General features: G+C 26.9%; 1 protein-coding gene across 2 annotated transcripts; it reads right to left on the minus strand.

Annotated features, from left to right (window-relative positions):
- Positions 1-3,491: 3,491 nt before the first annotated feature.
- On the minus strand, positions 3,492-24,498 carry Eb1 (microtubule-associated protein RP/EB family member 1). 2 transcript variants are annotated; one of them, XM_075309218.1, is made up of 8 exons: positions 24,233-24,498; positions 14,938-15,167; positions 11,703-11,848; positions 11,161-11,419; positions 8,648-8,790; positions 8,492-8,574; positions 8,355-8,427; positions 3,492-3,735 (listed from the first exon to the last, which is right to left on the minus strand). In XM_075309218.1, exons 2-8 carry the CDS (start codon positions 15,056-15,058, stop codon positions 3,685-3,687), a joined length of 876 nt encoding a protein of 291 aa, XP_075165333.1. In that variant the 5' UTR covers positions 15,059-15,167; positions 24,233-24,498; the 3' UTR covers positions 3,492-3,684. The 2 variants fall into 2 exon arrangements, with proteins under 2 accessions (XP_075165333.1, XP_075165332.1); XM_075309217.1 differs by lacking the exon at positions 11,161-11,419 and adding an exon at positions 9,162-9,420 and having other exon boundaries at positions 24,233-24,497.
- Between the last annotated feature and the right edge of the window lie 1,923 nt (positions 24,499-26,421).

Genomic DNA, 26,421 nt, shown 5'->3' on the forward strand with positions numbered 1-26,421 from the left:
TCCAAATTTTATTTCTATAGAAAATTTCGTTGAAATTTTATTTTTATAGAAAATTTTGTCGAAATTTTATTTCTATAGAAAATTTTGTCGAAATTTTATTTCTATAGAAAATTTTGTCCACATTTTATTTCTATATGAAATTTTGTCAAAATTTAATTTCTATAGAAAATTTTGCCAAAAAAATTTTTTATAGAAATTTTTTTCAAAATTTTAATAAAAAAATATCACCAAAATATTTCCAATTAAAAAGTTAATTGAAGTTGAAAATTTTTTCAATTAATAAATTAATTGATACAATTAACTTTTTAATCATGATAGAAACATTAAGTTAATTAAGTCAATGATTGAAAATTTTAAAATTTTTAATTAAAAAATTAATTGGTACAATTAACTTTTTAATCAAATTCGGAAGACTAATTCAGTTAAAAAGTGCTGATTTTTTTTTAATTTTTAATTAAAAATGTATTTCAAACAATCATTTGTTAATCCAAATAAAAACTAAGCCAATTCAGAAAGTAATTAAAAATAGTTACCTTTTTTAATTAATAAATTAATTGAGTTTTGCAATCAACATCAATTAAATTTTTAACTGAATCAATTAAAAAATTAATTGAAATTTGCTGAAAAAATTAATTAATTTTTTAATCAAGATTTTTTTCTATGGCCAATTAAAACTGTGATTGATACTATTATTTTCGTGATTGAAGACATTTCAATTAAAAAATTAATTGGGTCAATTAATTTGGTGATTGAATCAGAAAAAAAAAATTTGTGTGTATAGATAATTTTGTCAAAATTTTATTTCTGTACAAAATTTTGTCAACATTTTATTTGTATAGAAAATGTTATTTTTATATAAAATGTCAAAATTTTATTTGTATAGAAAATTTTGTCAAAATTCTAAATTTCTATAGACAATTGTGTCAACATTTTATTTCTATAGAAAACTATGACAAAATTGTTTTTCTGTACAAAATTTTATTTCTATAGAAAAATTTTCCAAAATTTTATTTCTATAGAATTTTTTTTTCAAAATTTTATTTCTATAGAAAATTTTGTCAACATTTTTTTTCTATAGAAAATTTTGTCAAAATTTTATTTCTATAGAAATAGTGTAAAAATTTTATTTCTATAGAAAATTGTGCTAAAATTGTATTTCTGTACAAAATTTTGTCAAAATTTTATTTCTATAGAAAATTTTTCCAAAATTTTATTTCTATAGAACATTTTGTCAAAATTTTATTTCTATAGAAAATTTGTCAAAATTTTATATAGAAAATTATGCCAAAATTGTATTTCTGTACAAAATTTTATTTCTATACAAATTGTTTTCAAAATTTTATTTCTATAGAAAATTTTGTCAAAATTTTCTTTCTATAAAAAATGTTGTCAAAATTTTATTTCTATACTAAATTTTGTCAAAATTTTATTTCTATAGAAAAATTTTCCAAAATTTTATTTGTATAGAAAATTGTGTTAAAATTTTATTTCTATAGAAAATTGTATCAAAACTTTACTTCAAGAATTCTAACAATCCACACAAATGTAAAATATCCACCATTTTTGGTACAATTCTGCCAACTGTAGCATCCATGGTTTCTGGAGCCGAGAATGACCATGACAGAGCAACTCGGTGGTCGATGGCAACACACCAAATGAGTTGTAGGTTTCGGAATAAAATAAGAGAAGAAAACGTATCTTTCAGATGTACGGGGGCCAGAAAAATGTCAACAGCTTTCGATGAATTGAACATAAATCAGGAATGAAAAAAGTGGGTTAAGAAAAAAAAAATTAGAAGAAAATATATAGTACAACTTTGTCCCACTCCCAGAATGTTTAGGTGTCAATTGTCAGTAGGGGGATATTTGATGAGTGATTTGACTCATCCATCCTTCGCTTAATTATGTCAGAACAGTTCGATTTTTCTCCGTTTCATTGCAATTTATCTTTGTTATAATGTGTCAAGTTTTCCAAAATTATTATACGAAGAGAAAAACAAAATAAATATTTACATCATCTTGCTTAATAACTGATAAACGATAGGATTTTATGGTACCATGCATTTTTGTAGACCTTCACAGAATTCCATATAATTTCTTGTGAAGGTTTATTGTGGCATTTTATAAAAAATATTAATTATGCCCACTCGAGTAATGTGGTATTAGAGCATGTAGATTTAATACTAATATATTGTGGTCATAGTTCGTATTTATCGTTTAACGATTTTCCCCAAAGGTGAGTATTAAGTTCGAGTTTAGCCGCTAAAATCGCCATTTTTTCACGATTACTTTTCTTTAATAATACTTTTTAAGGAATACAAACTTTGTGAAAACTTGCTTTGGGCTATTCCCCATCAAGTTATAATAAAATCTGCAACAAATATGTATAATATGTATATATAAAATATGTATAAGTTTTCACTTCAGTGAAAAAACTCGAACTTAGTACCCACCTAACATAAAAATATTTAAAAAAAAATCAAGTTTTTTATATTTTAGTTTGATTTAAGAATTTTCATCTCACTTTTATTAAAGAAGATGTCCTAACAAAGACAAACAAAATCAAAAGAAACTTGAGGGTAATTAAAATTCGTTAAAACTAAACATAAATAAATTCTTTTGTATTTTGTATTTGTAATAAAAAATGTTGGCAACCTTTTATTGGATAAAAAAAAAAATGAGAAACAAATTACATATATATACTCGTTTTAGATAAATAAACTGGTAGAGAATTATAGAGGAAAATTTCATCTATTGCAACTTTCCTCAAAAATAAAAAAATAGGTACATAAATATAAATTAATTGTTTTTTTTTTATTATATTATTTGATCAACTAGTAATTTTTAAAAATATTTGTAAAGGCCTTTTGAGAGTAGTTACAGAAAAATAATTGTTAAATGTTGGTTACTATATTGTGGGTATTATTTTGTAATTTTTAAACTTAAAATTTAAAAACTAAAATAATGACTGATTGGCGAATAGGGGCAGGGATTCGTTCATTTAAAAAAACAGCTAAAATCATTCGAAATTTTTTGAAAATGAAATTATACAATACTTAAAATAGTTATTACATAGCAAAAATTCCTTTGATCGAGTGTTTTGCTTCATTTTTTTTTTTGAAAATATTACGAAGATGTAATAAAAATAGGTTAAAAAGAAAAGAAAAAAACAAATCAAAAGAATACAAATTTTTTGAATATTGTTTTGAGCATTATTTAGAAGTATGATCGATATTAATTTTTTTGTTTGTTTAATACATTTTCAACATTTGTTGCCTATTTTCGTACTATATGTTGATAATTTGCAGGTGTTGTTGTTATAAATAATTTTGTTATTACATATACAATAAAAATTCAAATAGAACTTGGTGTTTTTAGAAAAGTATATGCTAAATAAAAAAATTATTAGTTTTGTTGTGTGTCTCTTGTTTTTGTTTTGTTTTGTTCTTCATTGTTAATTTTTTTTTTTGTGTAGCAAAAGAATTTCAACACTTATGTTCAACATTTTCTTTGTTGTATTTCTTTGCAAAGTTACAAATAATTTATGGAAAACAAGAAGCTAAAGTGATTTATTAATAATGTTTGTATTCAAAACAAAACAGAGGTAAAGTTTTGTCGACAGTAAAGAAAATAAAGAGAACACTCCGCGAACCACACACACACGTACTCAGCCCACTTTCCTAGCTTAATATTCTTCATCTTCAGGTGGAATCTCATCCGGAGGCGCAAATCCATCCTAAAAAAAAATAAGAAAACAGTTAATAAACTTAATTTATGCTGGAGGTTTTTAGATTAAAAAATACTCAATTCCTAATAAACGGATAAGGTCAGACAAGGAATTGTAATTAGCATCATAAAAGTCTACCCTTTCCAAATTTAAACAATATGAAATTAGGGGAAAATATATAAAGAGAGCTGTGAAAATCCCATACGGAGCTAAATTTTTATTTTTCCATAACCCCGACTAAACATTGGGGGATCTGATTTTAGATTTTTTGGTTAGATCTGAGTCAAGATATGTTTAGATCTGTGCAGAAAAATGGTTCTGATCAGATCTCAAATTGGATGGCATGATCTAACACGAAAATAAAAATTTTGAAGATATTGAATTTATAGAACATTTTGCCAAAATTATATTTCCATAGAAAATTTTGTCAAAATCTTATTTCTATAGAAAATTTTGTCACAATTTTATTTCTATAGAATATTTTGTCAAAATTTTATTTCTATAGAAAATTTTGTCAAAATTTTTTTCTATAGAAAATTTTCTCAAAATTTTATTTCTATAGAAAATTTTATTTCCATAGAAAATTTTGTTAAAATTTTATTTCCATAGAAAATTTTGTTAAAATTTTATTTCCATAGAAAATTTTGTTAAAATTTTATTTGTATAGAAAATTTTGTCAAAATTTTATTTCTATAGAACATTTTGTCAAAACTTTATTTCTATAGAACATTTTGTCAAAATTTTATTTCTATAGAAAATTTTGTCAAAAATTTATTTCTATAGAAAATTTTGTCAAAATTTTATTTCTATAGAAAATTTTGTCAAAATTTTATTTCTATAGAAAATTTTGTCAACATTTTTTTTCTATAGAAATTTTTGTAAAAATTTTATTTCTCTAGAAAATTTTTCGAAAATGTTATTTCAATAAAAAGTTTTAGCAAAATTTTATTTCTATAGAAAATTTTGTCAAAATTTTATTTCTATAGAACATTTTGTCAAAATTTTATTTCTGTAGAAAATTTTGTCAAAATTTTATTTCTATAGAAAATTTTGTCAAATTTTTTTTCTATAGAAATTTTTTCGTGTTTTGTTTTTTATTGTGGGTTGTACTTCAATCATATTTGTTGTTTTGATCTCAGCTTTAAAACCATTGTGTTGACTAAACTACAAGAGTATTTCTTTCCCTCTGTTGGTTAAGCTACTCTTGTAGTTTAGTCAACAAAATGGTTTTAAAGCTGATATCAAAACAACAAATATGATAGAAATTTTTGTCATTTTTTTTTTTATAGAAAATTTTGTCAAATTTTTTTTTCTATAGAAATTTTTGTCAAAATTTTATTTCTCTAGAAAATTTTTCGAAAATGTTATTTCAATAAAAAATTTTATCAAAATTTTATTTCTATAGAAAATTTTGTCAAAATTTTATTTCTATAGAAAACTTTGTCAAACTTGTATTTCTATAGAAAATTTTGTCAAAATTTTATTTCTATAGGAAATATTTTCAAAATTTTATTTCTATAGAAAATTTTATTTCTAAGGAAAATTTTGTTAAAATTTTAGTTCTATAGAAAACTTTGTCAAAATTTTATTTCTATAGAAAATTTTGTCAAAATTTTATTTCTATAGAAAATTTTGTCAAAATTTTATTTCTATAGAAAATTTTGTTAAAATTTTATTTCTATAGAAAATTTTGTCAAAATTTTATTTCTATAGAAAATTTTGTGAAACTTTTTTTCTATAGAAAATTTTGTCAAAATTTTATTTCTATAGAAAATTTTGTCAAAATTTTATTTCTATAGAAAATTTTGTCAAAAATTTATTTCTCTAGAAAAAATTTCGCAAATGTTATTTCTATAGAAATTTTAGTCAAAATTTTTTTTCTATAGAAAATTTTGTCAAATTTTTTTTCTTAGAAATTTTTGTAAAAATTTTATTTCTCTAGAAAATTTTTCGAAAATGTTATTTCAATAAAAAAATTTGTCAAAATTTTATTTCTATAGAAAATTTTGTCAAAATTTTATTTCTATAGAAAATTTTGTCAAAATTTTATTTCTATAGAAAATTTTGTCAAAATTTTATTTCTATAGAAAATTTGGTTAAAATTTTAATTCTATAGAAAATGTTGTCAAAATTTTATTTCTATAGAAAATTTTGTTAAAATTTTATTTCTATAGAAATTTTTGTCAAAATTTTATTTTTATAGAAAATTTTGTCAAAATTTTATTTCTATAGAAAATTTTGTCAAAATTTTATTTCTATAGAAAATTTTCTCAAAATTTTATTTCGATAGAAAATTTTGTCAAAAATTTATTTCTATAGAAAATTTTGTCAAAAATTTATTTCTCTAGAAAAATTTTCGAAAATGTTATTTTTGTCAAAATTTTATTTCTCTAGAAAATTTTTCGAAAATGTTATTTCAATAAAAAATTTTATCAAAATTTTAGTTCTATAGAAAACTTTGTCCAAATTTTATTTCTATAGAAAATTTAGTCCAAATTTTATTTCTATAGAAAATATTGTTAACATTTTATTACTATAGAAAAGTTTGTCAAAATTTTGTTGTCAAAATTTTATTTCTATAAAAAATTTTATTTTTTGTCAAAATTTTATTTCTATAGAAAATTTTGTCAAATATATTTTTTATAGAAATTTTTGTCAAAATTTTATTTCTTTAGAAAATTTTTCAAAAATGTTATTTCAATAAAAAATTGTATCACAATTTTATTTCTTTAGAAAATTTGGTCAAAATTTTATTTCTATAGAAAATTTTGTCAAAACTTTATTTCTATAGAAAATTTTGTGAAACTTTTTTTCTATAGAAAATTTTGTCAAAATTTTATTTCTATAGAAAATTTTGTCAAAATTTTATTTCTATAGAAAATTTTGTCAAAAATTTATTTCTCTAGAAAAAATTTCGAAAATGTTATTTCTATAGAAATTTTTGTCAAAATTTTTTTTCTATAGAAAATTTTGTCAATTTTTTTTTCTTAGAAATTTTTGTAAAAATTTTATTTCTCTAGAAAATTTTTCGAAAATGTTATTTCAATAAAAAAATTTGTCAAAATTTTATTTCTATAGAAAATTTTGTCAAAATTTTATTTCTATAGAAAATTTTGTCACAATTTTATTTCTATAGAAAATTTTGTCAAAATTTTATTTCTATAGAAAATTTTGTGAAACTTTTTTTCTATAGAAAATTTTGTCAAAATTTTATTTCTATAGAAAATTTTGTCAAAATTTTATTTCTATAGAAAATTTTGTCAAAATTTTATTTCTATAGAAAATTTTGTCAAAAATTTATTTCTCTAGAAAAAATTTCGCAAATGTTATTTCTATAGAAATTTTTGTCAAAATTTTTTTTCTATAGAAAATTTTGTCAAATTTTTTTTCTTAGAAATTTTTGTAAAAATTTTATTTCTCTAGAAAATTTTTCGAAAATGTTATTTCAATAAAAAAATTTGTCAAAATTTTATTTCTATAGAAAATTTTGTCAAAATTTTATTTCTATAGAAAATTTTGTCAAAATTTTATTTCTATAGAAAATTTTGTCAAAATTTTATTTCTATAGAAAATTTTGTCAAAATTTTATTTCTATAGAAAATTTTGTTAAAATTGTATTTGTATAGAAAGTTCTGTCAACATTTTATTTATGTAGAAAATTCTGTCAAAATTTTATTTATATAGAAAATTTTGTTAAAATTTTATTTCTACAGAAAATTTTGTCAAAATTTTATTTCTATATAAAATTTTGTCAAAATTTTATTTCTATAGAAAATTTTGTCAAAATTTTATTTCTTAGAAAATTTTGTCAATTTTTTTTTCTATAGAAATTTTTTCATGTTTTGTTTTTTATTGTGGGTTTGTACTTCAATCATATATGTTGTTTTGATCTCAGCTTTAAAACCATTGTGTTGACTAAACCACAAGAGTATTTCTTTGCCTCTGTTGGTTAAGCTACTCTTGTAGTTTAGTCAACACAATGGTTTTAAAGCTGAGATCAAAACAACAAATATGATAGAAATTTTTGTTTCTATAGAAAATTTTGTCAACATTTTTTTTCTATAGAAATTTTTGTCAAAATTTTATTTCTCTAGAAAATTTTTCGAAAATGTTATTTCAATAAAAAATTTTATGAAAATTTTATTTCTATAGAACATTTTGTCAAAACTTTATTTCTATAGAAAATTTTATTTCTATAGAAAATTTTGTCAAAATTGTATTTCTATAGAAAACTTTGTCAAAATTGTATTTCTATAGAAAATGTTGTCAAAATCTTATTTCTATAGAAAATGTTGTCAAAATTTTATTTCTATAGAAAATTTTGTCAAAATTTTATTTCGATAGAAAATTTTGTTAAAATTTTATTTCGATAGAAAATTTTGTCAAAATTTTATTCTATAGAAAATTTTGTCAAAATTTTATTTCTATAGAAAATTGAAGTACCTCTTGGTTGGAGGGGAATATTCTGCAAAATCTATCAAAACTTTAAGAATTCTATCAATCTACCAAACAGTAAAAAAAACTAAAATTTTTGGTAGAATTCTACCAACTATGGCAAACGTGGAAGTATGTAGTACTATTCTTATGGGAAAGTCTTTGTATAAAGTAATATAATACAGAATACATACCTCCGTTGCATACAAAATTTCCAAAATTTTCTGTATCAAAGGATGGGTATCCCCTTCATCAGCTTCTTGGCAGCTAAAAATGGAAAAGAAAACATTTAATACAATTTCATACAAATTATTCAATTTCTAATATTTACAGAATTTCTATATCACGCAATTTAGAGAAGTAGAAATCTCTTTCTTTTTCCAAACCCTCCAAATTTAAACGCATATCCATAACCTTTAATGGGGGAAATAATAAAATATTCATATTAATAAATGAACAATTCTTTGAAAACAAATGCTACACTAACCTGACTTGACAATTCTTCAATTTGTTGATTTGTTACAGCATTTGAGTTATCATTTGCCTTTTTAACTGCACCACCACTACTATTCGAGATCGCTGTAGATCTTGAATTTGCTATGGGTGCTGCTCTAGGTGGTACTTTTGTAGCTTTATTTGGTTTCGAATAAAGAAGAAAACAACAAGAAAATATATTAATACAATATAGAACAATATATAAAGTGAAATTTATTCAAATCTTTAAATATTGAGTAAATTTCATTGCATTTCTCAGTTTGAACAAACGCGAAGCACGTTAAAGAATTTATTTAAGAAAAAATAGGTAATTGCAAAAAAAATACCAGTTTTAATTTATTAATACGCAAATGATTTTGAAATGTAAGTGCTTTCCGAATTTGTTAAATGCAATATGAACTAAATAAACAACAACTTATAAAAACAGTAATAACAAAAAAAATACATATATACAAAAAAATACAAAAAGGAAAACTTAAAATAACAATATCAGACAAATCACATACTAGGCCTCATTGTTGATGGCACTGTTGATCGTTGAGTGGGCACTGCCACCGCTGGTTTCCTGTATGATGTATTGCCGCCACCTGTGCCTGGTAAAGTCTTAACATTACCCGATCCAAAACCCATTTGCGCGCCCTCTCTGGCCGCACTAGCGTCATAATCATGACCATCATAGTTGGCATCGAAAAATTTTTTGAACCATTGCAAAAATTCAAAATTGTCTTGAAAGCGGCCTTTTATTAATTTGTCAATCGGTATAATCTAAATACAAACAATTTGGAATCCAATGCATTTTTGTTGATTTGTTGTTTGTTCGAAAAGTTGTAACAAACACAGACAAACACAAAGGAAAATAAGAGGTGTGTAACAAAAGAAAAAAAGGAGAATTAAATAAATGATAGATGAAAAAATGATAATGCGTTTTTTTTTTAAATGTGTAAAGTAAGTGATGTTTTATGAACCGGAATGGGGTGTAATGCCAGGGTCAAAGAGGAATATACATTTTCGCTTAAACGTGTATCAAGTACCTTATTCAAGACAAATTACAACCAATATACGACATACTCACAAATCTATTGGCAATGACAACCAGTTGAGGTACATGAGACGCAAGGAAATGATGGGGATACGCAAAAAATGCAATGGTAGATTTATTTTTTTTTTTTAGTGTAAAAATCCATCCATGAACCAAAAATAAAAAGTAACTACATATATCTTCCTTATTTTAGTTTTGTTTGTTTGTTTTTTTTTTTTTTGTAAGATATGTGGTGTCCGATAAGTATTTAGTCTTCACTACCTAAGTATCACAAGAGCAATTTGCTATTGTATGGCTACTTTCGAAATTGAAGCCACGTAACACTCGCATGTTTGTTTTTACCGTATATGTTTTAAAATTTTGGAAATTAGGTAATAAGGGTACAAGTACATGTGCGCTGTATATCTGTCAACACATAATTCATTGATAGGTATGCCAGAAGCATTTTTCAAATAAAATATATCCACTCGAATTTTCGACCTTTTCGTTCTAGCGAACATCACAAATAGGTTAGAAGATATTGGTCAACACTAAAAGGCGTTTAGTCGTTTAATCTATTTGAGCCGATTTCCAAAAATATCAAAAGTCGAATATGTAGATTACTAAGTCGACTTAGACTATTTTTTGGCAAAAAGTCGATTACTACGAAAAGTCAACTTTCAACTTTTGTTACCCTGTTACACTAATTGCTTGAGTGAAGGGGAAGAATAATTATAATGGACGGAAAAACAAACGGACGAATAATACCGGAATGATTATAAACAAAGGATAATTAAAGAAATGAACTGTAGCAGGAAGAGCGAAATGCTGCATCATAGTCAGATGCACAAAATTTTTATTGATCTTTAAATGATCAAAGTCTTGTGTGACAGTGATTTTCAGCATGTCCAAAATTATCTCCGTTTTACATTACGAATAGGTTTGTACTAATAAACATATTCGTCTGCGTCTTTCGAAGTCTCCATTAGAACCAATCTAAACTTTTGAAGTAAAAGTTATTTAAGAAAAATATGAACAATGAAATAGTCATTGTTGGAAAAAATAGAAACAAAAAAGGTGAAAAAATCTATGTTTAAAAATAAAAGTAGACATTTATTTATGCCATGAATAAGATGTGTAAGTAGATTAAAATCGATATCATAACCACAATGTTAAGTATATTAGTCTTTGTCAGATTGCAAAAGAATCTTAAAATGCTTGTGCGATATATGTGTATGTTGTTGTTGTTGTTTTTCTTTTGTGGTATTATATGAAGTAGCAATAGTGCTCATTAGCCTCCCAAAGATATCTTAAAATTATAATAAAAACAAAATATAAAGAAATTAAGAAAAACTCATACCAAAAAAAAAAAAAAAGAAATGAATGTGAAAAGAACCCATAAATGAATTTGAAGAACAAAGTGAAAAACGTGCTTCACACTACTGTCTAGTTATTTTTAAAACTTTTCTTTTTATTTTGGGTCATACCAGTTGTACGTGTGGTCGCAGCAGCATGATGCGTTCGTCCCGAAGGTATTTGTATATGACGTCTGTCAAGTAAATCATTGCTACTGCCGACACCACTACCGCCGCCACCAACACCGTTGCCCAATCTGATGCCACCTCGTGCAATTAATGGTTCATATTCACGTCCATCATAATTAGCATCAAAGAATTTTTTAAACCATTGCAGAAACTCAAAATTGTCTTGAAAACGACCCTTAATTAATTTGTCAACTGGTATAATCTATGAGAAGGGAAATCATCAAAATTTCATTTGATCCATATTTGGTTTGAATTGAGGTCGATTTGTTTTTTTGTTTTGTTTTTTTTTTGTTAGAAGGACAACATGGTGGAGATGATGAGGAATAAAATATAGAGAACAAACTTTAGGTCATTACATGATGCAGCACTTTATTATCGCCTCTTTATTACAAAAACTATCACTTACTTTGCTTTTCAACAAAAAATATATATATTTAAAATCAAGAATAATTTTAATAGAATGCATTTGTTTAATGTTAACTTACCTTATCCACACTCATTTTTTTGAAGGAGGCTTGCAATATTTTAAAATTTTGAATATATTCATGTTCCAAATTTGTGCGGAACTTTACACGTTTCATAGGCACACAACCAGGAAATAGCATGTCCATAAATTGACAATAAGCCGCACCTGAGAAAATTCAAGATATTGTAATTACTTTGCATATTATATAGAATTACACACAAAAAATATTTTTTGTCTTCAATCACAGAAATGATAGTATCAAATAAAAATTAAATGAAAGTCCATTAAACATTAATTGATCCAATTAAAAAGTTAATTGATACTATTAATTTTTGTGATTGATTTTTGTTTCAATTGAAAAATTTGTTGAATCAATTAAATTTTTAAATGAATATGTTTTAAAACTCAATTCAGACTTTAATTGGAAAAATTTTCATTGAATTTTTTCATGAATGCTAAAACAGTAGGATAAGTGCAGCAAATGTGATATAGGCTGGTAGCTAGTAGCTTTTTTCTCTATCTAACAACATATGAATAACTAAACCAAGCTGAATAGATTGTAGCTGTCAGAGAATGAAGCAATCAAAGATCAGTTTGATTTTTGCAACTCTTTCTTTGTGCCAGTTGAAAGAATTCACATTTACCATTTAATCATTTCGTTTTGTGTGAAGGTATATTTTCAATTTATTAATTAATATATTGCATTAATTTTTCTTTTACAAAAAAAAAAAATACAATATAGTGTACCACATTACCTTAATGTGTTTTTTAATAAATTCGCAAATATATACGAAATTATGGGTTTCTTATTTTTCGCTCAAACCCAGCAAAAACTAGGTAACCACATCTCATTACAATTGACATTACCAGTCGTAAAGCTGTCATTACACTTTGCATTACATTGCGGCGAGTTATAAAGACTAACTTGTAATGACAAAAATAAATACTTCTCGGTAATTTTCGAATTGTTATTCTCAAGGCAGTTGGCTGTTAACGACTTAATAAAATAGAATAAATGATGGTACCATTAGGTATAATTATTCACATAATTGAGCACTTACATAAAAAATCAAAAAGAATATGTAATGTAACGGTAATTCTGATGATTTTTCCGTTAAAAAAAAAACTTTATCACAAATATTTCATAATAATTGTGTTTAATGACATTATCATATTATGTTTTAAATAAATGCTTTCTTATACCTCATTCACATTACACTTCCAAAATGCACTTAAACTAAATTTCAAATGCCATTTGCCTTATAAAAAAGGGACTTAAAATCCACTTTTAGTATATTTCGAACTAATGTGTGTATTATAACGTAATTCACGAATCCAACTCTCTTAAACAACCTACATTTATTTCTATTTTAAGTGTGAAATTAATTTGCGTGTAATCTTATTTAGATGATTTATTAGATTTTTTGTTTATTTATACAATATTCGTTTCTATTCAAGTAGTGCTCCTATTACAGCATCACTCGCCATATTTTGATCCAATGTAATCGACGATAGAAATCAATATTTTCGAGATTTGGTTGCCTGAGACAATAAGTGGCTATTTTGTAAGCTTTGGTGTATCTACGAATAAGTCATTATATATTAGGTGATTATATGCTTTAAAAGCACTACTTATTTTATGGCCGAAAGTATGCCTAGGGAGAAGTACTTTCCTCCCAGGACATGCGTATGTAAATGTAATCCGAAGCGATGCCAATTAATAAGTGGTTATCAATTTTTAAATAGGCTTACCTACAAGATTAGCGGGTAATGAGAGTTTTTGCTGGTAGTAGTTGCGTGGATGGCTAGCACTAGTAAAATGTCGAAGAAAAACCAAAATATTTGGCTATTGAAAAACAAATGGGTATAGCACATTTGCTGCACTCACCCTATACTTTGCTACCCTAAAAACTCGCCCAGCAAAAACTCTCATTACCCGGTAATCTTGTAGGTAAGCCTATTTAAAAATTAATAACCACTTATTACATCGCTTCGGATTACATTTACATACGCATGTCCTAGAAGGAAAATACTTCTCCCCAGGCATACTTTCGGCCATAAAATAGGTAGTGCATTTAAAGCATATAATCACCTAATATGTAATGACTTACTTAAGAACTACTTGAATAGAAACGAATATTGTATAAATAAACAAAATATCTAATAAATAATCTAAATAAGATGCAAATTAATTTCACACTTAAAATAGAAATAAATGTAGGTTGTTTAAGGGAGTTGGATTCGTGAATTACGTTATAATATATCCAATAGCCAATTCACATATGGTTCAAAATCTACTAAAAGTGGATTTTAAGTCTCTTTTTTATAAGGCAAATGGCATTTGAAATTTAGTTTAAGCGCATTTTGGAAGTGTAATGTGAATGAGGTATAAGAAAGGATTTATTTAAAACATAATATGACAATGTCATTAAACACAATTATTATGAAATATTTGTGATAAAAATTTCTTAACGGAAAAATTTTCAGAATTAACGTTACATTACATATTCTTTTTGATTTTTTATGTAAGTGCTCGATTATGTGAATACTGCATAAAATTTGAGAATAACAATTCGAAAATTAGCGAGAAGTATTTATTTTTGTCATTACAAGTTAGTCATTATAAATCGCCGCAATGTAATGCAACGTGTAATGACAGCTTTACTCCTGGTAATGTCAATTGTAATGAGATGTGGTTACCTAGTTTTTGCTGGGCGGTTACACAAAACTAACAAAAAATGTTATCAAGGAGCTACCATCCACAAAATAGAATATTTTTATATTAGCTCAGAAATCTTGCCTATCGCGTTTTGAGAGATTTTGGTATATAAAAGGGAGGGTATATCGAAAAAAAAAACCTTTTTGATTCTTTAAAATTTTTTGTGTAACATTTTAAAATCTAAAAATTTTACCAACTTTTTTCGATAGGTTTTGAAGTAAAAAAATAAAATTCAAGCCACCGACTGCTATTTTTTGTAGACTTTTTGGAGTATGTAAGTATAAGGCTCCATATAAACCGATGTATATTAAATTTCTTCACTGTCCCACAATTTTTTTTTCATTCCATCCAGCTTGAAATGTTGACAGGCAAGCAAAGAACAATTTTTATTTTGAAAAATGTAAACCCAAGTCACGATCTACACATTTGTCAAAATACTCCAATTTTTAATTTAGTATTTTTTTAAATAAGATAATAATATAATTTGTATCTTAAATTGATCTCATTATTATACCCACTGTTTTAAATTACTTACCGGTGCAGAGTTCTTCAATTTTTGAAAACTGTGCTTTCAGACAATCATTTACCCATAATAGCATATCATGTCTGGATAAATTCTCAGTAGTAACATTTGTTGAATACACATTTACTGCCATTTTTATGTAATTCTAGTTAATCGTATTCGCCACTATTCAAATATGGTTAAGTTGTCGTTGTTGCAACGGGGAAATTTTATTTTGTTTCTGCCAATCTTCAGTCGATTTTCTAAAATGGAATAAATATGAATTAAATAATAAAATTTATTGTGTTTCCAAATGTGTTGCTAAAAATAGTGATTGATTACCTTAAATATAAATAAGGGGAATATGTGAATGACTCAAAAAAAAAAAAAAACATTATTTGATACAATTTGTATGAATTCATCGATTATAGTGTCGTCATCAAGTATCGACATGCCGCCATTCAAACTTTTTTTGTGAAAGTGAATTGAAGCATATCACCTCTAACCCATGTGCGTGATTTAAAACTATCCTATCCAAGTTCATTATCATTTTAAACGTAACGGATTGTTGCCATTACTGCAAACTATTATTTGTTTCGCTGACGATCGTTCATACAACATAAAAATACTATAAACATAAGCTTGAAGCAAGCAACAGATGGTCGCCGGGATACTGTAACACAAAATAAGAAAAACAAACATTTGGTCTCAACGCTCACGTTTGCCATAGAATGTTAAATAAAAGTATCCAAACGGCACTAGTTTATTTGAACGAAAATTCTAAAGAAATTTAGTTTATTATACAAAATAATTATGGTAACAATTGTAAATTATTTTACCCATTACGTTTTTTAAACGTTTGTAATTTATGTTTTTTTTTATTTAATGAAACTGAACCCACATGGGCCATGTGTTGACAGATATATAAAACAGAACAATAGTATGATTTAAATAATAAATAGCAAAACCTAGATATCTAACAAAAGGCTTAAATCTACTTTAGTACAGGTGGTCCGATTGGTCCAATTTTTGGCCAGCATGTAGACTTTTCGATTCTAAGCACAAAATGTAATATACCGCTTTTTGTCGGAAAGACCTATTTTGGAATTACAGTCCCCTAATCAGGTATATTGGATTTAGTAATATATTTAGAATAACATGGACCCGGAGATGTCCAGGGTTCGCGTTAGCCCACTTTGGACACTGTCCATAGGAGAAAGTGTCAAACCACGGCCGAAGGCCGGCCACCTTTCCCCTTTGGATTCGCGTTAGCCCACTTTGGACCCTGTCCATAGTAAAAAGTGGTTTGTTCACGAGTTTTTCATAATGGTAAATCAAACTCATTGGTTCTAGGCAGTGAAAACGAAAAAATAAAATAAATGAAAACTATTGCAAATTAAAAAATATCTGTGTAATCATTGTATATTTGCAACGATTTATTTCCCCCAAAGCATTCGCGCGTATTACTACTTCTAATTGCCCTTTAAGGCATGCATTTTCCATTGTGCCTTGATCTGTAGAATCCGTATTTCACTATTGGCCTCTAATCGTTTGCTCCCTATTTGTTGACATTAATGAACATTTAAAATACCTTAAATCTCTTGCCAAATTTTTTCTTTAAAATAGTGAAATCGTTCATGTAAAGTTCAAAATCAATCAAGGAAATGATTTTAATGTTAATGTCTTAAGAAAATGTTATTTTAAGCACTGACCTTTTACAAGATTTATTTATATTTTTCCAATAGCAAATAAATATTTTTCTTCCCTATTGGCTTCGAATATGTCGTTTAACGCTAATGGACATAAAATGGACTTCAAGTGCGTTGACTTTAAACGTACACAATACAAACGCACACGAATATGTAAAAATAAGGGATATTGATAAATAAGTTTATGGAGCTTAACAACTATTACAAACTAATAAAGTGCAATAAGAACAATCTAACCACAATCTCATAATATAGTTACTATAGGAAATTGCAATGTTGCGCCCACTTATATGCAGTAAAAGTGGATACATGTTTATTTTGTCATTGTATACGGATTAAATTCTAGGGGAAGTGATGTTAATGGCAATGTTAATATAGAATATAAATACAGGGAAACTAAAGGCATACTATAGTAACAAAAATTGTTGATGAGTTTATTAATTGCGTTCCCAGCTAAGATTTGGGTGAAAAAAAAAATATTTTCCTACTCTCCACTATTTATAACCTATCCACAACGAAAGTCATAATCTTCTTCCAAAAAAGTCTTTATTATTTTATTTTAGAAGTTTATTATTTTCTGACCACTCCTAATAGCGACAAATTTTTTGAGTGTATAAATATTTATATTTATAGAAAATTTATTCAGAATGTTATTTCCTTAGAAAATTTTGTCAAAATTTTATTTCTATAGAAAATTTTGTCAAAATTTTATTTCTAAAGAAAATTTTGTCAAAAATTTATTCTATCGAAAATTTTGTCAAAATTTTATATCTATAGAAATTTTGTCAAAATTTTATTTTTATAGAAAATTTTGTTAAAATTTTATTTCTAAAGAAAATTTTGTCAAAATTTTATTTCTATAGAAAGTTTTGTCAACATTTTATATGAATAGAAAATTTTGTCAAAATTTTATTTCTATATAAAATTTTGTCAAAATTTTATTTCAATAGAAAATTTTGTCAAAATTTTATTTCTATAGAAAATTTTGTCAAAATTTTATTTCTATAGAAAATTTTGTCAAAATTTTATTTCTATAGAAAATTTTGTCAAAATTTTATTTCTATAAAAAATTTTGTCAAAATTTTATTTCTATAGAAAATTTTTCCAAAATTTTATTTCTATAGAATATTCTGTCAAAATTTTATTTCTATAGAATATTCTGTCAAAATTTTATTTCTATAGAAAATTTTGTCAAAATTTTATTTCTATAGAAAATATTGTCAAAATTTTATTTCTATAGAAAATTTTGTCAAAATTTTATTTCTAAAAAAATTTTGTCAAAATTTTATTTCTAAAGAAAATTTTGTTCTGACAAAATTTTATTTTTTGTCAAAATTTTATTTCTATTTTATTTATTTTTTATTTTTTTTTATTTATTTATTTCAACTTTATTAGTAACATAGCCTATAGAAAATTTTGTCAAAATTTTATTTCTATAGAAAATTTTGTCAGCATTTTATTTCTATAGAAAATATTGTCAAAATTTTATTTCTATAGAAAATTTTGTCAAAATTTTATTTCTATACAAAAATGTTATTTCTATAGAAAGTGTTGTCAAAAATTTATTTCTATAGGAAAAATTGACAAAATCTAACAAACAGAAAAAAAAATCTACCATTTTTGATAAATTCTATCAACTGTGGCATCCGCATTAGGATTCTGGCCTTGCAAATGTAATGTAAATCTTGTTACACTGACTCCTTTATTGAAAATACATCTTTATATACCTATAAAATCTGTAGTGCACTAAAATTATGAATCGTCTTAAATTATCGTAGTGCGAAGATCAACTTTTCCATAATCGAAGTCGACATTTCCAAATCTTAAAGTACTTCACATATTTAGGGTTTTACAGTAATACCTGGGATGTCATCATTACTCTAGCCATTATGTTAGGTTAGGTGGCAGCCCGATGTATCAGGCTCACTTAGACTATTCAGTCCATTGTGAACTTCCCTCTTATCACTGAGAGCTGCCCGATTCCATGTAAAGCTCAATGACAAGGGACCTCCTTTTTATAGCCGAGTCCGAACAGCATTCCACATTGCAGTGAAACCACTTAGAGAAGCTTTGAAACCCTCAGAAATGTCACCAGCATTACTGAGGTGGCATAATCCACCGCTGAAAAACTTTTCGGTGTTCGGTCGAAGCAGGAATCGAACCCACGACCTTGTGTATACAAGGCGGGCATGCTAACACCACGGTGGCTTCGTCTATTCATTATAGTATTGAGAAAATATCCATTGACACACAATCCATACATTGATTCAGAATTCAATATTCATATGAATGACTACGCAGTAATAAAACCAAAAATAATACTAACGGATTTTCAATTTTATTTCAAATAAATAGTCAGCATCCATGTAACATATCAATAACACAATTTAACCTTTGTCACCATGTGTCATATAGAACTATAATCACGTCTCCTTTAATGATAAATTCCCTATGATGATGTGATCTTTAAACATCATTTTAGTAAAATCATTTTCTTCCACCGTTGCACAAAAATATATCTCCGCCATGCATAACCACACTGCACCATTAAAAAGTTCATTGTTCGGATGATCATGACGACTAGCCCAAGAACAGAGGGCGATGATGACGATGTTGCTATGCCGCTGTTTCTGTTATTCTTATGGTGTTTTCCGTATTACCGCTGCTGATTGTTCGTAAAAGTATTCTACAACGTTCTGTTGGTTGCATTATTTGTGTTTGTCGAATTTGTTTGTGTGGTATTGCCTCCGATTCCCTTCAATCCTCCACATGCATTTCATTTGCAGTACTCGATTCTGTTCAAATGTTTTTTTTTTTTTTTTGACTGAGTATAATCTTTTTATGTTCTTTTTCTGTCCATTTCGTTGGTGTGGTTTCTATTTTAGCATTTTTAAAATAACTCCAAGTGCCTCCTGTTGACTGGCTGGCTAGCTAGCTTTTTTCCTAGTTGTTGTCATTTATTGTGCGGTAGTATTCCGGTCGAATGTTAATTTGTTATACGTTTGCTTTTGTACAATAATATATGAATGCTTTCTCATCTACTATTTTATCGATGGGACAAATTATAACCGGAAACTGTCTCCAGTTTTGCCTATTTAATTTTTCAGGCGAAAATATCATTCATTTTGGATATCGTGCAATGGTACCAATGTGAGAAAGAGATTGATAATTGAAATCACAAACTGCCACTTTCATAGATGCTGCACGAATAAGATGACATACATAAATTTCAGTATCCTTTCAACTCTTGAAATCATATACTATAAATCTCTACTCCTACCTCCGTATATAACGTGAAACCTCTCAAACTTGGATACTCGGAAAACCGGCCACATCTCTAAAGTGGACAATTATCGTGGGATGTTTGCGACTGTGGTTGTCCACTTCTGAGTGGTTTCATTGAGGGAACATTCAGTTGGTCACGTTGATCATGAGACTTGGGTATTGTCCCACGATCTGCTTAAAAGCCAAAATGATTTTCCAGTCTTATTACTCAGCTTCACAGGGTTGTGTACTAAAACCATTGTTGTTTCCTGGCAGGCCTTTGGAGTGTATGTAAGTGTAAAGCATGCACTTACCTCATTTGGTATTAAAACGGACTTATAGCATAGAGAGAATGATCTCCAGGCTACCAACGATATTGCAGTGAAAGTAGCACCACAAAAAATGTCATTTGCAATACGAACCAAAGTAATTTACTTAATTTTTTTGGAAATTGTAAAAATTAAGAAATATCTTGTTTTGACCAAAATTTTTTAGTTAGTATGAAAATGTTTTTTATTCGAAAGAAATATTTTATATTAAATTTATAAAAAATTTCGTGAAAATTTTTCTATGAAAAATTTTGTCAAAATGTTTTCTATGAAAAATTTTATCAAATTTTTTTTATAGAAAATTTTGTCAAAATTTTATTTCTATAGAAAATTTTGTCAAAATTGTATTTCTATAGAAAATTTTGTCAATATTTTTTTTCTATAGAAAATTTTGTCAAAATTATATTCCTATAGAAAATTTTGTCAAAATTTTATTTCTATAGAAAATTTTGTCAAAATTTTATTTCTATAGAAAATGTTGTCTAAATTTTATTTCTATAGAAATTTTTGTCAAAATTTTATTTCTTAGAAAATTTTGCCAAATTTTATTTCTATAGAAAATTTTGTCAAAGTTTTATTTCTATAGAAAAATTTTGTCAATATTTTATTTCTATAGAAAATTTCAAATTCAAAATTTTATTTTTATAGAAAATATTGTCAAAATTTTATTTCTATAAAAAATTTTGTCAAAATTTTATTTCTTTAGAAAATTTTGCCAAAATTATATTTCTATAGAAAATTTTGTCAAAATTTTATTTCTATAGAAAATTTTATCAAAATTGCATTTCTATAGAAAATTTTATCTAAATTTTATTTCTATAGAAATTTTTGTCAAAATTTTATTTCTATAGAATATTTTGTCAAAATTTTATTGCTATAGAAAATTTTGTTAAAATTGGATTTCTATAGAAAATTTTGTTAAAATTGGATTTCTATAGAAATTTTTGTCAAAGTTTTATTTCTATAGAAATTTTTGTCAAAATTTTATTTCCATAGAAAATTTTATCAAAATTTTATTTCTATAGAAAATTTTGTCAAAATTTTATTTCAATAGAAAATATTGTCAAAATTTTATTTCTATAGAAAATATTGTCAAAAATTTATTTCTATGGAAAATTTTGTCAAAATTTTATTTCTATAGAAAATTTTGTCAAAATTTTATTTCTATAGAAAATTTTGTCAAAATTTTATTTCTATAGAAAAATTTGTGAAAATTTTATTTCTATATATTGTCAAAATTTTATTTCTATAGAAAATTTTGTCAATTTTTTTCTATAGAAAATTTTGTCATAATTTTATTTCTATAGAAAATTTTGTCAAAATTTTATTTCAATAGAAAATATTGTCAAAATTTTAATTCTATATAAAATTTTCCCTAAATTTTATTTCTATAGAAAATTTTGTCAAAATTTTTTTTTATAGAAAATATTGTCAAAATTTTATCTCTATAGAAAATTTTGTCAAAATTTTATTTCAATAGAAAAAGTTGTCAAAATTTTATTTCTATAGAAAATTTTGTCAAAATTTTATTTCTATAGAAAATTTTGTCAAAATTTTATTTCTATAGAAAATTTTGTCAAAATTTTATTTCTATAGAACATTTTGTCAAAATTATATTTCTATAGAAAATTTTGTCAAAATTTTATTGCTATAGAAAATTTTGTTAGAATTGGATTTCTATAGAAAATTTTGTTAAAATTGGATTTCTATAGAAATTTTTGTCAAAGTTTTATTTCTATAGAAATTTTTGTCAAAATTTTATTTCTATGGAAAATTTTGTCAACATCTTTTTCTATAGAAAATTTTGTCAACATCTTTTTCTATAGAAAATTTTGTCGAAATTTTTTTTATATAGATATTTTGTCGAAATTTTTTTATATAGAATATTTTGTTAAAATTTTAATTCTATAGGAAATTTTGTCATAATTTTACTTTTATTTCTATAGAAAATTTGGAGTGGATTATTTTGAAAAATTTACCAAACAGTAAAAAATCTACCATTTTTGTAGAATTCTTTCTACCAACTAACACAGTTGTAAGAACCGTGCAAGAAAAATAGGTGCAAAAATATTTCAGAATAAATGGAACTATTTAAAAATGAGTCACAGGTCAAAAAACTGGCACAAAAAAACAAAGAGTGGAGAAAAAGTATTACTGCTGGAAAAAAGTGGCAAATATGTCCCTTAAGTGGCATAACAGTGACACTGTCTACTACTAAAACCCATCCTCTAATAAGGCTAATTATTTTTACTACTTTCCCAACCGTAACTAAGTCCGTCTCCTTGGAGGTTGTATCTCAACAGCAAGTTTGAAGCCGGTTTGACTAAATGTGCTTCATTCATGGAAAAGATGCACCTGCATCTGGGTAGAGCAAACAAATTACAATACTCTTGAACTCAATCATGTAGGGTACCGATACGCATATTATATATCTACAGTAAAATATTTGAAAGTAGATATCTTCAGATATATGCTCGTACTCGAAAAACACTTAAAGAATTTGAAATTACCATACTTATGTATGTAGGTCAACACCAATAAGAGGTCTTTTACCCCCCCCCAAAAAAGCACATACTTATGGAAAACAATACAAAATATGAAAGGCATAGAAAATAGCAGAGAGAACGAAAATCGTTCGTTCAACAGGGGAGAGGTGTCTGTTCTTTATTGCTATGAAAACATAGCGCGCAAAGAATAAAACGAAAACTATACGAGCATGAGGAGAGAACTAGAAAAAATATCTGAGTTCTTTAAGAACTTCCCAAAAACCGGCATATGGCAGCTACAACAATTACATTACCACACAACTAACATAATAAACGACAAGATTGAAACTTAATCGAAAAAGGTGCAAGGTGAGGAGGCGCTGAATAACATAGAAACAAATATCAACAAAAAAACCGCACATACTATTGAATAAAGCGGAGGTGGTCTCGAATAGCCATTCAACAAGAACAACCAAGCGATTAATAGCATAGAGAAGCACAACTATTAATGAATCCCCCATGGGTGACGTAAACTCTGAAAAGATACATATGGTGTGAAGCTTGTCTTCATAATAAAAGGATAATTTTAAGGTAAAGGTCATTCAGTACCAAAAGAAAACAAGCCTGATGTTCTAGATAGTTCATAACGTTATCCAGAACTAAAAGAAAACAGGCCTAATGTAAAACTAGGAACACAACTAATATGTTTTCACATTTTACTGAGAGCCCTGATGACTTGAGGCTACCTTAGAAATTACTTGTACCACGATTTTTTTTAAATCAAATATAGAAAAAGATGACACATTCCGATTGAATTTTCACAACTTTTATTTAGAAAGAGAATATTTGTTCCATGTCATTAAAAACCAGATTTGAGATAAACGAATCAAGTTAGCCACGCACAAGCCAAACCCATTTTCTGGCTTAACGCAAAAGATTCATGAAATCTCCAAAGGGGCCAAACACAGAACACAAGACGAAGAAGAAAATCTTGAACCCCCCTCAACATACATAACTTCGGCTGCCTTGACGCAAGGCAAAGGCGTCTTTTCTCTATGGTCAAAGACATTATTTAGGAGGATTATCAATACATATGCATGCAACACTGCAAACAATCATCCCCTTCGAAAATAAAAAGTATGCGTCATTTAGAAAAAAAAAACGGAAGAAAAAGAAACAATAAAAAACATCCACTTCTACATACGCACACATCGTCACACATATATATTCATTCTCGCAACTGCAGGAATTAGAAAAAAATTAAAACATAATGCATAGGCATTTAGTGACCCGGCTAATTTTGTTTGTATTCTCTTCAATGTTACACGCACATATATTAAGCATTTACATATTAACCATGTTTTAGGGACACTTTCATATGTTTCTTTAATTTCTCTTTTGAAGTTCGTTTTTTAATAATTAATCATCTTTAGGTTTTTGCCAAAAACTTTCGTTGGTCATTTTACACTTCAAAATTCTTCTTTCTCTTTCACACTTGGATATATATGAACTGCAAACCGGGAGTTAAACTCTCACTCACCTTTTCACACACGCTCGTATCGTAAATATGTGAAAATTCGATTTCTCGATCTCTTAGCAAGCGGCTTGGTTGTTTTACGTCTATTTTATATGCTAGAAACTATTATTTATGTTCCGAATGCACACAATAATAATATTTGCAAATTATTGTAATGTGGTATATTTTTAATTCATAGACTTATTTAATTTTTTCTTGTTAAAATTCCGATTTGCCCATGTGGTGGTGACTTGCGTGTTCTTCCGAATGCGCGATACTTCTGACATTTGTGTAAGTATTTGGTAAGTTATTTGGAATGACATTTTGGTTGTGTTCATTACGACGCGACCTAAATAGATGGGTGCGTTGCGTATTTGCAACCTATCGTCTTTGAAGTATTCAAAGCGGCAAATCTTGGAACAATTTATATTATATCGCCTATATATATTTAAATTCCAAAGAAGAGCTGTGATATCTGCTTTGGAATTTGGAAACTTCCAAAAAAGAGCGATGAAGAAGAAGTAAAGAAGCCCCCACATACCCTCATACAACCCCCTCCCTTAGACGATCATATGCTTATATATCGTGACCGGCATCGTGAAAATTGACGCCGTTCAATATGTATTTGTCTGACGTATACTGGATGCGGTGAGGGGGTGATGATGGAACGTCTTTTGTTTTTATTGAAAAACGGACAAATTGCGGACCAATTGAGAAAATTTAAGAATTCCTCCTCCTGTGGAGGAAATGTTCCTGCAAATTGTGGAAAACATTGGCGGTGTGGAGATGGAATCGTCCTTCATCTACAACGATGACGTTAAAGTTGTGGACAAGAGCAAGGGGAAAGTGGCTGGAAATGGTAAGTATTTTTTTCAATTTCTTCATTTTGAGCGCGAAAATAGTATCAAAATGAGTGTCATTTCAGTGAAAGACTGACAGGCTTAAATCTATTTTAGTACAAGTGGTCCGATTGGTCCAATTTTTGGCCAGCTTGTAGACTTTTCGGGCCCCTAAAGCTTTCATAATCACGCATATTGAATTTAGTGTCCATCGCACATAATCATCCTAAAATTAATATATTTAAAATAACATGGACCCGGAGAGGTCCTTGGTTCGCGTTAGCCCACTTTGGACTCTGTCCATAGGAGAAAGTGTCCAAAGCCGGCCACCTATTCGCCAATTTTCAAGGGTCTGTATGTCGAAAACTATGCTCTTCCGACAATATGTTTACTTAATATTTTCTTTTTTTTTTACTTAATTTTTACCAAAAAAGCGAAATAAAATTGCTGTCAGTAATGAACGAAATAAGATGTGAGGGAAGATGCAATTAACCAGAAAATAAATACAAAATAATAATTATCCTTTATGAAAGTGTTTTCACATCCTGTAATAGAAACGTTGTCTAAATTAATTAATTAGAGAGCCGAATATTAATATATCTCAGAAACTACTTGAGAAATTTCATTTCGATACGACATCGATACGTTGATGACTAAATAATCGGTAAATGTGTTATCGATCCCATCAATATGCAGCAGTATCGATTATGCCTTCGGACTTAACTTATAATGTGCACAATACGAGCACTGTCGTCCGGAATAACTGATAGTCTGTAAAGCGGAATAACTGATAGTCTGTGGCCCTTGATTACAGATGGGACACAAGTCAGCTACGCTGCTATAAGTAGGAATTGAGGCGGCTGCACTTACCTGATCTTAGGTTAGGTTAGGTGGCAGCCCGATGTATCAGGCTCACTTTGACTATTCAGTCCATTGTGATACCACATTGGTGAACTTCTCTCTTATCACTGAGTGGTGAACTTCTCTCTTATCACTGAGTGCGTTACATGTTAAGCTCATTGACAAGGGACATCCTTTTTATAGCCGAACGGCGTTCCACATTGCAGTGAAACCACTTAGAAAAGCTATGAAACCCTCAGAAATGTCACCAGCATTACTGAGATCCGTGATCTTACCCTTGTCTTATAATGTGGCCAATATATGGGATATGTTCGACAAGACCACAGTCGTCCGGATAAGCTTATAGTGTGCAAGGCACATAAAACAGCATGCCCTGATTGTCTATAAGACAAATGTATTTGGAAAATGTAATAAGTGCCTAAAACAGGTCAATTGAATTATAAGGGGTTTGTTTTACAAATGAAGCTCTCTGAATATAAGTCCAACAAGCTTTGTTAATTATTGATTTTTTTG

This window comes from Haematobia irritans, chromosome 5 (genome assembly GCF_050003625.1).
Source record: "Haematobia irritans isolate KBUSLIRL chromosome 5, ASM5000362v1, whole genome shotgun sequence".
Taxonomy (NCBI): Eukaryota; Metazoa; Arthropoda; class Insecta; order Diptera; family Muscidae; genus Haematobia; species Haematobia irritans.

What these genes read in the sequence shown, in the direction of transcription:
- Eb1 (XM_075309218.1), bottom strand. Translation starts at nt 15,058, where the DNA reads ATGGCAGTAAATGTGTATTCAACAAATGTTACTACTGAGAATTTATCC. An exon ending in AATTGAAGAACTCTGCACCG is followed by an intron (nt 11,849 to 14,937) that starts GTAAGTAATTTA and finishes GAATTTTCTCAG; the next exon opens with GTGCGGCTTATTGTCAATTT. An exon ending in AAAAAATGAGTGTGGATAAG is followed by an intron (nt 11,420 to 11,702) that starts GTAAGTTAACAT and finishes CCCTTCTCATAG; the next exon opens with ATTATACCAGTTGACAAATT.